General features: G+C 41.3%; 1 protein-coding gene across 1 annotated transcript in view; it reads left to right on the forward strand.

The window, feature by feature from the left end:
* hdac5 (histone deacetylase 5) overlaps window positions 1-14347 on the forward strand; it is a 66496-nt gene that overhangs the window by 2551 nt on the left and 49598 nt on the right. Inside the window, exon 2 of the mRNA XM_086287928.1 lies at window positions 10102-10261. Within this exon, the coding sequence (XP_086144054.1) occupies window positions 10240-10261 (22 nt within the window). The 5' untranslated portion in view covers window positions 10102-10239. The remainder of the gene's footprint in view (window positions 1-10101; window positions 10262-14347) is intronic.

Genomic DNA, 14347 nt, shown 5'->3' on the forward strand with positions numbered 1-14347 from the left:
GTTTCTTATCAATGAGGCAGGGCTACTCGCCATGTTTTTTTTGTTTTGCTTGTGGGTGTCCTTTGTTTTCGGTATGTAAAGTTAGACAGGTGCCCCAACTGGCTTTGGTACATACGCAGTGTTTAGATTCTATGGTTTCTATGGAGCTAAAACAAAAACTAGTACTTTTATATTAATGTGAAAGCCAAAATGACAATCAGTCATCGTGTATGGAATTCTCTGAACATCAAGGTTTTAGTTTCCTTTTTGCAAAATAAGACGACCACAGTCTGTCTTTATTATTAGATTTGTAATCCCGCCTCCTTGCATCTCTGCTGGAAAGTTAGTGATTTGCAGTTGGACTAGATGACAGTGTCTTTGTCTACTTTTATTTTGCCCTCTGGCAATATTAAACCTCAATCTATTTCAAACAAAGAACAATCTGAAGAAATTGATGTTGTATTGGACAGTAGCACTCATCACTAATGCTTGTGACCAGTATGACTAGGGACTCATCCGCAAATCATGCAGGTCGGTTATGGTGATAAAAATCCAAAAGCTTTGCCAAAACCACTTGAAAAGGGATTAAAGTTCATTGCACTGATCCTGCATGGTTCTGCTGAGTATTGGTCCTACTCCCAAGAGGGAGCACAAATTTGTGCGTCAGCATCAGCTGTTGTGAAAACACCTAGAGGCTGAGTTGTTTGGCCATAGATCATCCAGCAACTCAAAGCACAGGCTGAGGTAGAACACATTTCACGGGTAGGGATGCACGTCACAAGGACTGAATAGTAGCAGTACTGGTAATGCTTATCTGTATTAACTCTTATCAGTACTCTTATTCTTCCTTAGTTTAATGATTCAAATTCATATAATTGCTGTATTCATAACTGGACCCCACAATGTGCCCCTTATTCATTTACTTCATAAAAACTGCTACATGATCATAGCTTCCTCTTAATTGGTGTTTCCTGGAAGAAATAAAAAAAAAAATGATAACAGGTTGATATAGGGCTCCTTTTTTTTTTTTTTTTTTTTTTACATGTATTCAATGTGTGTGAGAGAGATCAACCAATGACTGCCTTTCTATTTTAAAAGCCATTGGTAAAGGAAAAACAACATTCACAGAGAGGCTAGTGTGTTAAGAGCAGTGAGTGAAGGAATAAGTTCATGTCACACAGATAACACGGCACATGTATGAAAGTCTTTGAAGTGGATGTATCATCTATAGACATGGTTTACTTCCAGGGATTTTTGTGAAAATTTTCCCTGTTAACCCATCATTTGGGTTAACGGGCCTTAGACGATGGACAGTTACCACAGTGTGTTTGAGTGTGGACAGAAAAATCTCTTCCCTAAAGAATGAAAAAAGCTTTATTGGTTCTGTTAATGGTCATTGATCAAACCCGGGACACTCATGCTACCATAAGATGTTTTTTTTAAATTGTTACCATGCTACCTGTCTTTGGTTAGTACTATTTTGTTAGTTACTAGTTATTGGTGAGGTCATGTCTTTTATAGCTTGGGGTAAACTGCACACAGTGATGTTGCAATATTGACATCACTGTGTGCAGATTCATTATTACTGCTTATGGTGGCTTTGAATTTTAGACTTTTAACAGCAGTCTAAGGTCTAAGTCTAAACAATCTAAGGGTACTGAAGGGTACTGAATACCCAGCACTTCTATAGGTAATTTAGAATCATCAGTTAACCTATCCCCACTAACTGCATGTCTTTGGACTGTGGGAGGAAGCCGGAGTATCCAGAGAGAAACTACGCAAACACAGGGTCTGTGTGTGTATTCATGAGGTCATATCGGCCTGTCCTAGGTAAGACTGAACAGGTACTATGTGTAAGGTGAGGTTATTTCTGCCAGTCTTGTTTTTCTGTTGTTACCTAAAACAGCCTAGTAGTAGTAGTATAGGACAATGATTGGTTTGACAATAAACACTTAGCTTAAGGCCTGTCATTATGGATTTGCATTCTCCTGAGAATCCAAGGTAACTGGATGCCATACAGGTAATTATACATACTGCCTGTATTTAACTGCTCTGCTCTAAGAGTGTATTGAAACTCTTGACTGCTACTGTAGGTAATATGCATAATTACCCATTATATCTGATTTGTAGATGTTCACGAAGAGTTTATAACAACCCCAAGGGTAATACAAGGAACAAGCAAGAATTTTCTTTATCATCACAATATTTTAAAAACCTTAAACCTAATAAGTGGTTGTGCTATCCTTGGCAGCATTTGCGATAACTGGCAATGAGTCTTTCACATCACCATGGAGGGATTTGGGCCTGCATCTTTGCACATATATTTAATTCAGTCACATTGGAGGGTTTTTGAGGAAGAAGGGCATGTTCGTGCCAAAGCATCTCAGTGTGATTTAGGTCTGGACTTTGACTGGGCTGCATCCATACTGGAAGTGAATGTCAGTGATGTCATGACCAGAGACTGTAGAAAGTGAAGGATGTTTAGCGACTTCAGGTGACTGCTGGTGACATGAAGTGAGCAGGATGCAACATAAACTTTCCTCAACTTCCAGCAGAGCAACTGAAGCGACTACCACTGAGAGTATAGCTGATTGACATGTGACCTGGTAGTAAAAACATTAGAGAGTTACCAAGGCAACCGGAGGCTTTAATGTCCACAGGTGACAGGCAGTCAGCTTCAAAACAATGTGTGAATCAGTTGCAGTGTGGGAACAGCCTTGAACTGCGCTTTGTTTGACAGCTCTGATAAACTCAGCATAGCATCACATGAACTAGTTCCTCCCCTGCCGCAGGTTCTGGTTAGAGCGACCCTCCACCTCACAGCACATTTTCATTGCAGACTGCTGGATGACAGTCTGAAAACTGTGACTTGATGATCCTGCAAGCAGGGAAATGTGACACTGGATGGGGCGGTGCTGGCTAGTTAGCGGGGACTGAACTTTCAAACTAGTAAGGCAATTGTCTCAGACTGAGAAGAGTCTATGTGTAAGTCATTGAATATATATTAAAATGTGTTTAGTAAATATTAGCAGAGCTTTTCTTCATTCGGTGATGTAAGTCTGTAATGTAATGGTATTAAAGTCTCAGTAGCTCTGGCTCAGTTACTCAGATCAGAACAAAACAGAATAGTGATTTGGCTTAAATGATATTGATTATCTGCCTTCATGTTTGGTTAGAATTTGTTACACTTTGTGAATTCTACCATCATGTTAGCAGATATTTCTTTATTTCTTCCGTCCTTCCTCCAAAGTCAAGAGGTCAGATCTTGGAGGTAAAGGCCAGCCTTTTAGTTATGTAAGAGCGATAATCATCTGCCATTCATTTTGACCTCCAGTGATCATAATAATTGGATTCTTGCTCTGTTATGTTACTCTGTCTCATTGCCTTCCAACTTTGATGCTTCTTGCTTTCTATTTCTAGAGCTTTCAGCCACTTCAGAGCCTTCTTTAGTGACAGGTTGTTGTGATGATTACGTCTCTCTGTAAGGGCCCTGCAGTGAACCCAGCAGTATGTCAACACTGTAACAAATTCAATTCAGTTTTATTTATACAGCGGCAAATCACGACAACAGTCACCTCAAGGTGCTTTATATTGTAAGGTAGATCCTACAATAATACATACAGAGAAAAACCCAACAATCATATGACCCCCTATGAGCAAGCACTTTGGTGACAGTGGGAAAGAAAAACCCCCTTTTAAAAAGGCCCGGCAGAACCAGGCTCAGGGAGGGGCGGGGCCATCTGCCGCAACTGGTTGGGGAGAGAGAAGGAAGACAGGATAGAAGACATGCTGTGGAAGAGAGCCAGAGATTAATAACAAGTATGATTCAATATCATTCAAATAGGTCACAAAATAGCCCTCAGGGTTTGTTGTTTTTGCTCTGCTGGACAGTGTAACACTGAGTGAAGCAGAGGAATATAGAGAATTATCTTGATAACACTCGAAGGAGGAATGACTAATGGTTGTATAAATGTGTGATTATGGTGTTTGTCCCTGTCGTGTTCAGGTTAGGACTAGTTATTATGTTAAGAGATAGAAAAGCTGTAAAGCATCAGTTTTGTAACAGTCAGGATGTTTGCGCATTATTAACTCCCTGAGGATTAAAAGCTAGTCGCTGAAGCTTTAACAGTTATTTTAAATATGTGCTGATACAGTAAGGTCACTTTGGTAAAGACAGCTACACCATGTGTGTGTTGGCGCGTTGGAGTTGCTGTCTCCTTTCTCCTTGAATGTGCTGGACTCAAGGCGGGGGGGCGGGCAGTGGGGCCGGTGTTAAATGCTGTCATGGTCCAGCAGCTTGCTGTGTGTGACAGAGAACAGGTGAGAGCAAGCAGGACAAAGGGACTCCAAAGAAATCCTGCAGGAGATCGCCTCTGACATTAGCTCCACATCCTGCTCCCCCTGTCTCCCTTGCTCAGGCTTGCTGTTTGTTTAGGGAAGAGGCGTTCAGGTGAACCGTTACCACGGCACCCAGCTCCGTGGTTGCCAGGCAGCACTTCCTGCTCCTTTCCAGGTTGGGAGGGGCCAGGTATTTTAGGAAATGATAGTGTGAAGAGGAGGAGGAGGTGGCAGAGTGAGAAACAGAGTAATTTATGTTTCTTGGTTTTCTGGCAACATTTGGACACTGAAGCAGCAGCTTCTGCTCTTCTGTTTTCACGTATTTCCTCTTTCTTTCTCCCGACCTCCCCATGCGTGTGTGTGTGTGTGTGTGTGTGTGTGTGCGTGTGTGTGTGTGTGTGTGCATGTTATTAGGCTAATGGAGTAGTTGGCCAGCAGGTTAGTCTGTCATGGCTAGTTAGCTCTTTAGCCTGAGTGCAGACACACACACATACACACTCACTGAGGCACGCAGACATGCTGACACCCACAGCGTTTCATCCCATTATATAGGCCCTGACACTGACATCCTGTGACTTCTTTCAGGAATTAGCGAAGTTGGAGGAGAGCTGCAAAGGCAGCTTTCCTCCAGTCGGACAGCAGCCAGTAACACAGTCAGTCCCAAGCTAATTATAGGCTGAAATGTTTCACTTGTTGTGTTTGATTTCTGATATTATTGAACTGTTGTGTGTTACACAAGCTTTGCAATAATTCTTGTTTTGCATGTCAGGACATCCCGTTCCTCCATAAAAGTCCACGTTCATTCCCCACCAGTTTAAGTTGAATAAATCCACTGTTGTTCCAGGCTGTGACTAATCGTATTAAATCATTTTGACCCTCTGACTAATTATTTTCACTAATTGTTTGGACTTAATGCGAGAGCTAATTATACAGAGTTACAGTTTTCTGAAAGCAATCTAAAAGGAAAACAAAAAACGACACAGAACAAAGTTAACATAATAGGTGAGAACCGGGGCCCCGCAGAGTGCGAGCCGTCGCTTTTCTTTTTTCATTCCTGGCCTGTTTTCTCTCCACTGCCTGACACTTTTTTTTTGCAGTGTGCACGGTCGTTATTAGTAAGTAACACCAGCCTACCTCTGTGTAAATAGGCAGCTCATTATTATCATTTGCATTGTTGTGCTTTCAGTTGTGATTAAAGAAGTGCACCTGTGTTGCAGCACAGCAGTAGTTTGGTGTTGCGTAGCGGTTGTTGTGAGCTGTGAGTGTTTTTAACGTGTCCAACAGGACAACGTGTTTCAGAGCTGGAAAAGCGCAGCTGCTCCTGCTAATTTCAACAATAGCTCTGTTCATTTCTGCCTCAGCGAGGTCCCATGTGCACCAGCAAACCCAGGACCTGGCTCATTAATGCTGTTAATTACTCCTCTGTTTTTCCTCTTTTAACATGTTTACATATCTGCCGGGAAATGATCCGGCCACAGCTGCATTATCGTAAATGCACTCATTTTGTTTCAAAATCAGTGAATGCGACAAACTAGTGTTTGCTATCAGTAATGTCGGTTACATTTGTGTCGTATTGTTGTCAGCAAGAGCAACAGTGACTTTATTTGGAGCTCATATGGTTGTTCTTCAGCAGCTTCTCTGGGAAACATTTGTTCCTCTAGCTGATCTCCACTGTGTTGTAGTGCTAGGTCAATATGTTCAGTTCCTTTTTAACACTTAATAACTGCTTAAAAAGTCTGAACTAAAAATCACAAACATACAGGTCGTATTTCTTAAATGTGCTGAAGCTATTCAGTCGGTGGGATTGTTAAGGTGGTAGAGGAAAATGACAGCTGAATGATTTATTTCCTCATGATTTATGCCTCAGTTTTGTGCTCAGCTCTGCTGTTTTCTTCAGTGGTTTTTCATTTTTCAGCTTCCAGAGCTGCTCCTTTAATGGCCACTTGAGGCTGGCTCCAAAAGCGAGTCAGTCCCCGTAGACTTCCATCATAAAGTAGCCAACTTTACAGCATTAAAAACATATTTTTAGAGTGGTTTTGGCTTCTGTGCTTAATTTCCCTTTTCACACAAATCTGGTATATTTTTAGAAGTCAGCAGTAGTTAGTGGTGTGGCTGCTTTGACTGACAGGTGTGCAACGCAGGCAGCAGTAGGTGGTGTCTGCTTGGCCTCTCCTTTCTTTGTTATTAATCTGGACCTCTTTACTTTGGGTGTGCTGTTTGAGGATTTTAATGTATTTCTAATGGATTACACGACTAAAGTATGGATTGCTGTGTGGTAAAGGTTCACAGAGGGCGGAGACTGCGCGAGCTACCCCAGTCTGAGAACTGGGGTACACCCTGGATAGTTCATCAGCCTATCAGGACTAACACAGAGAGGCAGAAACTATGACCAGTTTAGCATCAGCTTTTAATCTAACAGGCATGTCTTTGGGCTGTGGGAGGAACCTGGAAAGAACCCATGCAGACACAGGGAGAGTGTGAAAAGTGCTGGCAAACAGCCTCAAAGCGCTGTATAAGAACCAGTCCATTTACTATTTACCATTTACCAGTTCAGTTAATTCAGTTTTATTTATATGGCGCCAAATCACAACAACAATAATACAAGAAAACAGAGAAAACCCCAACAATCAAATGACCCCCTGTGATCAAACACTGTGGTGACTGTGGGGAAGAAAAACTCCCTTTTAACAGGAAGAATCCTCCAGTGGAACCAGGCTCAGGGAGCGGAGGTCATCTGCTGCCACAGGTTGGGGGTGAGGGTAGGAAGACAGGATGAAGACATGCTGTGGAAGCGAGGCAGACATGAATAGTAACTAGTGATTAAATGCGTGGTTTCAAGTCTAATCTTAAAAGTAGAGAAGGTATCTGTCTCCTGACTCCAAATAAAAAGAGCTTTTAAAAACCTTCTTGTTGTGAGCTGACACTGAAAACTAATGCTCTGCTGGGCCACCAGTTATTCCAGTTTAATGTGTATTCCCAGCCAGTCTCCAGTTCCAAGTACTTACCAGGCCTGACCCCGTCTGACATCACATGAGCTCAGATGCAGCCTGGTTGTGCTCGAGTTTTCTTCTTGTTAAAAGGGAGTTTTTCCTTCTTGCTTGTTGTTGGGTCTTTACACTATAAAGCGCCTTGATGCGACTGTTGCTGTGACTTGGTGCTATATAAATGAATTAAATTGAATTTGTGGGCATACAGTACGTAGGCACGCACCTGTAGGCTTGTTTTTATCTGCGTCTGTAAGCAGTCCAGTGTACTTTCAACCAGTCAAAGCCATTATATTGTACATACAGGTTAGTTGACTACATGTGTTAAAAAGGTTTATTTTGAGCCGATTCAGCTGCATCTACAGGCGAGTAAATGTTGGATGTATGTGACATTATGACAGCGATGAAGAATCCACCCACGCTGAGATGTCCCCCTCCATCAGTTAAAAGCATTAATCGACTGCTATCAGTGTTTGGGCTGAGAGCCAGCAGTCCTCACACAACTGCCGCCACGCTGCTCTATGTCGGTGTGTGTGTGATGTGTCCAAGAACAAATGAGTGTGTGTGGTTTGAGTGACACAAAAAGAATGGAGGAGGTGAGGGGACTTTAAATCACATTACAGCTAAGTAGCCAAGGACTCAGCTGCAACACTTAGACACACACACACCTATTACACACTTTATTGGGAACTATTTAGGGTGTCAGTATATTTTCCATAAACCCTTTTTCAGTACAAAACCAGTAGGTGGAGCCAGAGGATCAAGCAGCATCAGCGAGCCTCGGGTTTTCTCTGTATTTAAAATAATAAAACAAAACAAATGTGCTCATTATTCTAGATCAGAACAGTCTGACATATAGCCAGTGTGAATGTCATCATATCAGACTGTACTTCATGATTCTTTGTGAAGTTATTGTCGTATATCATAATGAAACAGCTTTTCTGTCAGTGTAGAGAAACGTAACTGAACATTTAATCCCTGCAATGTTTTAATATAAGACAAACAAAGTGTGATTTCAACTGCACGTCTCAGTTTCTTGACATGATAAATGTGTGAAAAGACAGAAAATGTATAAAGTTTTGTTAATTCACAGATTATTTTTTTTTACATTTAAAAAAAATGTGGACCCACTATAATAAAAGCAGAAATTTCTGTAGTAGATAGTGGAAAAAGTCTTGTGTCATTTGATTATTTTTCTGTAGCTTTGGTGTAGTATGAATGTGTGGACTCTTTATCAGCAGGAAAACCTATAAAACTTGTGACAGTTCAGCTATGCACTGGTTCATATTGTCCAAAGCCTTCCAGCGGTCCAGATTGGAGTCTTTGCCGGGCCAATTGTGGCCCCCAGGCCTTATATTTGGCAAAAGTGCATAGAGGTGACGGGAGCATCTGTCACAAAAACAGAATATTTTATTACTACATGTATTGCTAGCGTTTGTAAGAATAAGACATAGTCTATATAAGTAGCTAAAGCTTATAAACAGTAGTAAGTGAATGCTGCATCCTGAAGGCATTGCTGCTAGAAAGAGACAGAGAGGACAAGGAATGGCAGCTTTCAGTAAAACATAAAATGAAAGCTTGTGGAAAAGTGTACCAGCAGCTTGTGTGCATAAAGATTTTATTTGAACTACTTCTGTATTCATTTGTGCTATTGATGAATGGCTTTTATTGGTGTAACATTTCATTTTAATATTTCAGTTAATCCACAGATAATACAACATGTACAGTTGGGCCCTGGAATGTGAAACCCTATCAAAAACACCTAATAATAATAATAATAATAATAAATTTTATTTATGAGCGCCTTTCAAGTCACCCAAGGATCTGGAGGTATTTGTTGGTTAGCAGTTCAGACCTGTGTTACCTCCCTTTACTCGTTGTCATTGAAGCTGTTTTCAGATGAGGGCAGATTAGGACATAAAGTACATCAACCTGTAGCCATATTAAACTTCAGGCACAGCTGTATTATATGGCTTTGGCAATTTTGGGGATGCGAGGTATCGGTACTAAGAGAGGTCAGACTTTCTCACCATCAAAACATGACAGGACTGGATCAGTAACTAAGGTTATCTTAGTGACTAAGATAAACCTGAACTTTACAGCAGATGATGGAATCCTGTTTTCTGATGTTTGACAGAATTTGTGCTGTCGGCTCAGTGTTTGAGTTTTCCTCATGATACTTTTTCTCTAGTGTGTTTTAAAGGGGACAGTACATAACGGAAGCAATAATAAAATAAAAAACAAATAACCAACATGGATAAAATGTTCTGAATGTCAGTTTTGATTCGTTTTGTGAACGACTGCCCAGCACTGCCTAAACCCTACTGAACATTAATGGGACCTATTGAAGCTTTACAGACATCACCAGTAGCTGCAGTAACCTGGATTATTGGACGTGAGCAAGTGCTATAAAAAGCTGTCAAATAGGGAAATTTCAGAGATTTAACTCAACACTAAAATGTTTAAGCTGGCATCATTGTTTTGAATGAAATATTTTATTGACACATGCCAATAAAAACATATTCACAGGCATTCTCAGGCTTTTGGATGCATTTGTGAAAAGTAGGGAAATAAAGAACTCCAACTATACTGTGGCTCTGACTTGACCTCTGGCAGACAGAAGAACAGAAGCCAAGAGAGACATTAAGCATGCTAATCTTTGCAGTTAACTGTCGAGCAGGATCAAATCAACCTGCAGTCCGAGTTTGTCTGCTACGCTGTGACTGGGCTGTAGCTGTTTGGTTGAGGTGTTGGTTGTTTTGAGTGTGAATGCTGAAAAACGCAATTTTGTCTTTTGCAGAAAGACGTCGAGAAGAAGGTCTGAATCATCCGTGTGTCCTTCTACACATGGCCGACTCAGAGGACCCGCTTTAACCCACACACACACGTACACACACACAGTGTAAGGGCAGGGGAAAGAAGTCCAGGTTCAGCCATCATGAATTCATCACACCCCTCAGGTAAAGTCTTCTTCAAACAGCATGATATGTAATTAGTTAACAGTGGTCCTGAATCCTGGAAGCGTAAAACTGCCCAGTTTGGACTGGTGAATGTTCATTTTTTCATGCAGTGTCTGTGTTTAATGTGTCGAAGTTCTAAGCTCCCAGATAAATCCATATGAGCAATGCAAACTTTGGCCTTGTTCTTGTGGTTGGGTTACTGTGCAGTGTGATTTTGTTGTTGCGCTTTGAGCTCAGGTCAATTATACTGAGCGCTGGCTCAATAAGGTGCTGAGTGCTGTGTAAACACTGTGAGTACGACTAAAAGGCTCGATGCTTCAGTGGCACTTTCTAGCAGATGTTTGGCTCATCTAAGCTGTCAGTATCAAAAGCAGTCATGTCATCATACTGTAGGTAGCTTTACTCCAGCTGCCTGACAGCGCTAAGTGTGTGTGACTTCCTCCTGTGGCAGACAAAGTGTCTCTGAAGCCCGCTCTGTGCTTTATCTACAGTGTTTTCTCAAGTCAGGTCAAAATTTAGATTTGTCCAGGTCAAAACTGACAGCCTTGCAAGACTTGAGCTTATTTTATAGAGCTGTGTTGGTTTGAGAGCTTGTGCCATACTGGGCAGCATGTTTGTAGGTACATCTTGAACAGTTATATTTACTGATTTGTATACTGGCTGTGGCATTAGCATAAGGAGCAAGCTAGATCCAGTTACAGTCTGTTACACTGTGTTTCATCCATCTGCACAACAATATACTGTCTGTGTTGAACATACAAAACAATACTGTGTTTACACCAGCAAAACAGACCTAGGAGGGGTGCTCCCATCCTCGTTTAGTATAACTGTGATAATATGCACATGTCACAGTACAGTGTATAATTACATTATTTTGGTTTTCTAGTTACATCATGTTGGTTTTTGCCTTTGTTACACAGATATTGTGATGATTATTATCATCTACACAGATCAAAACACGTCAACCTGATCGTTTTCTAGAGGGAATCGTAAAATACTATTCAGAAAGAATGATTTTGCACAGTTGGCCTTTTTCTATCTGAGCTGCACAAACCCTCCTGAGTCAATCGACACCTCGCCCCTTATAGAACCTGCTCGGTCAGTGTAAATCATATAATCATCAGTCACATTCATTGCATGAATACTAAGCAATGGTAGAGATCACCTAAGATATAAATTAGTTCCATTCAAAGCTACTTTTGCTAACATGCTAATGTTGCTACTATAAAGTTCCCTGAAAATGCTCCTCTTAGTAAATTGAATGCAAATATTTTAATTGGTTGTCATTTAATAAAAGTGAATACGTAAGTGTTAGCGAACCTTAACAGCTGTGTTAAAACACAGCTTGTAGCTCAGTCTGTGCATTTGGTGGCTAGCATCGGTATCAGTCTTTGATTACATGAGTTACATGTGACATGACCATGTTACATGATCGTGTGTTACATGTATGAAAATGCATCGTGTGGTTGTGTTGCTACGTAAGACATCAATAAATAACTAGAAAATGCATTTTCTGAAGAAACTGCAGTGTGAATGCTGATAGCTGAATGTTTTGAGCTGAAATGAAGCAAATGCTGAATTTAAGTAAAAAATGCTGAATGAGATTAAAAATACAGAAATTTTCACCTGAAAACAAAAGTTGAGAACTGTTGAAAGCTGACGTTCACACAGAAGTTGAAAAGTAGGTGAACATGTTTAAAATGTGAATTAGAAAAACCTGAGTAAAGACAAAAGAAAATTTAGAGTCAGAAAACATCTGAATGAATATGAAACCTTATATTATTTAAATCTCTGAATGACTGAAATATGGGAAAATCCACTAAAGACAACTAAATGTTGTAAGATTCAGTCAGAAAAGATGATTCTAAGTCATCATCTGACTTCAACTGCCGAGATCTGAACCACCAATGAACAATAAGCTTGAATTTAATGGGCCAATCAGAATGCTGTATTTAGCTGGCCTGCAATAACTACTGGCATACTGTTATTCCGACCCGTGGCACTGACGTCACATCTTATGAAGACTCTAGAGCAGCTCTTCCTCAACCTCCTCCGACCACAGGTACAACATGCCCAGGACCCACTACAGTTTGCATACGGGTGTCGGATGCCATCCTGTACCTCCTACACAGAGCCCACTCACACCTGGATGGGGGAAAAGGCACGGTCAGGATCCTGTTTCTTGACTTTTCCAGTGCCTTTAATACCATCCGGCCCTGTATGCTTCAGGAAAAACTGAACAGGATGGAGGTGGACCCCTGCCTGGTGGCTTGGATCTCCGACTACCTCACCGACAGACCACAGTACGTCAGGCTGAAGGACATCACGTCTGACACTGTGGTCAGCAGCACAGGAGCACCACAGGGAACTGTGCTGTCCCCTCTTCTCTCCACCCTGTACACCTCTGACTTCTGCTACAACTCTGAATTATGCCATATTCAGAAGTTTGCAGATGACACGGCCATCATGGGGTGTATCTGGGATGATCAAGAAGAGGAGTACAGAAGTCTGGTGAGGAACTTTGTCGCATGGAGTCACACAAACCACCTGCAACTCAACACCTCAAAGACTAAGGAACTGGTTGTGGACTTCGGGAGGTCCAGAGAAGGTCCACTGCCGGTTCAGATAGAGGGGGAGGAGGTGGAGGTGGTCAACAAGTACAAGTACCTCGGGCTGTGGGTGGACAATAAACTGGACTGGTCATGCAACACAGAGCACCTGTATAAAAAAGCCCAAAGCCGACTGTACTTCCTCAGGAGGCTGAGGTCTTTTAACATCTGCAGGAAGCTCCTGAGGATGTTTTACCAGTCGGTGGTTGCTGGAGTACTTTTCTATGCTGTGGTGTGCTGCAGCACAGCAAAGAAGGACTCATGCAGGCTGGAGAAACTGATCAGGAAGGCTGGCTCTGTGGTCGGCATGAAGCTGGACACTCTGGTGACAGTGGCAGAGAAAAGGACATTAAAGAAACTGATGGACATTATGAACAATGCTGGGCATCCTCTGCACACGGCCATAAACAACCAGAAGAGTCTGTTCAGTGACAGGTTGCTTCTCCCCAAGACAAGAACCAACAGACTTAAAAACTCCTTTGTCCCACACGCCATCAGACTGTTTAACTCCTCTCTGGAGGGGAGAGGGAGGGGAAACAGGAGGACAAAGGAGGGGGGAACAACTAAGCTGTAGTGCCTCTGCACCTCACTGTACAATACCTTGTGCAATACTTTTTGTAAATAGTCAACAGTGCAATAGACTCAATACTTGAAATGTGCAATTCACTTGTATTTTTATTTTTTATTCCTATTTATTCTATTTATCCCCTTTGTATATTTTATTTATATTTGTCTCTGTATTTATATATGTGTGTGTATGTGTGTATATATATATATATATATATAACATTCTGTAACTGTAACTTCTGTCGGTGCTGTGCTTTTTTGGAAATCGAATTTCCCAGAGGACCCACCCGAGGGATTAATAAAGTTCTATCTTATCTTATCTTATCTTATCTTATCTTATCTTATCTTATCTTATCTTATCTTATTCTGTGGCAAAACCCTGTCAAATCTGCTTTGGTGCACCTGTTGAAAAACTGCATCTAAATCCAAGACCATAACTCGTAAAAAACAGCTTTTGAACTGTGAGGATCCCAAGGAATTGTTCAACACAACAGTGTCCAGGGTCATTTACTTCTTTTTCTCCAATCACACTCAATGACTTAATTGTAGTAATAGGTAAAATGAAATCCTCATCATGCTCCTTAAATATATTACCTCCCTCTGTCCTGTCTGGGACTCTCACCAGCATTGGTCCCACATTACTATCCATCATCAACAACTCACTGAGGCAAGGCTGTGTTCCGTCCTATTTTAAACATGCTGAGGTAACCCCTCTGTTAAAAAAACAGAATCTAGATCCTACCTCCCCTAGTAGTTATCGTCCTATTTCAAGATTGCCATTTATAAGTAAATTACTAGAAAAGATTGTAGAAAATCAGTTCAGGTCCTTACTATGCCGATTGCAGATTTTTGACCCTTTTCAGTCTGGCTTTCAAAAGCAGAACTCTACGGAGTCCGTTCTCTTAAGGGT

The sequence above is a fragment of the Aulonocara sp. 'chitande type north' Nkhata Bay genome, linkage group LG4, assembly GCF_057382095.1.
Source record: "Aulonocara sp. 'chitande type north' Nkhata Bay isolate Kocher_YH1m ecotype deep benthic linkage group LG4, A_spYH_male_GT1.1, whole genome shotgun sequence".
In the NCBI taxonomy this organism is placed as follows: domain Eukaryota; kingdom Metazoa; phylum Chordata; class Actinopteri; order Cichliformes; family Cichlidae; genus Aulonocara; species Aulonocara sp. 'chitande type north' Nkhata Bay.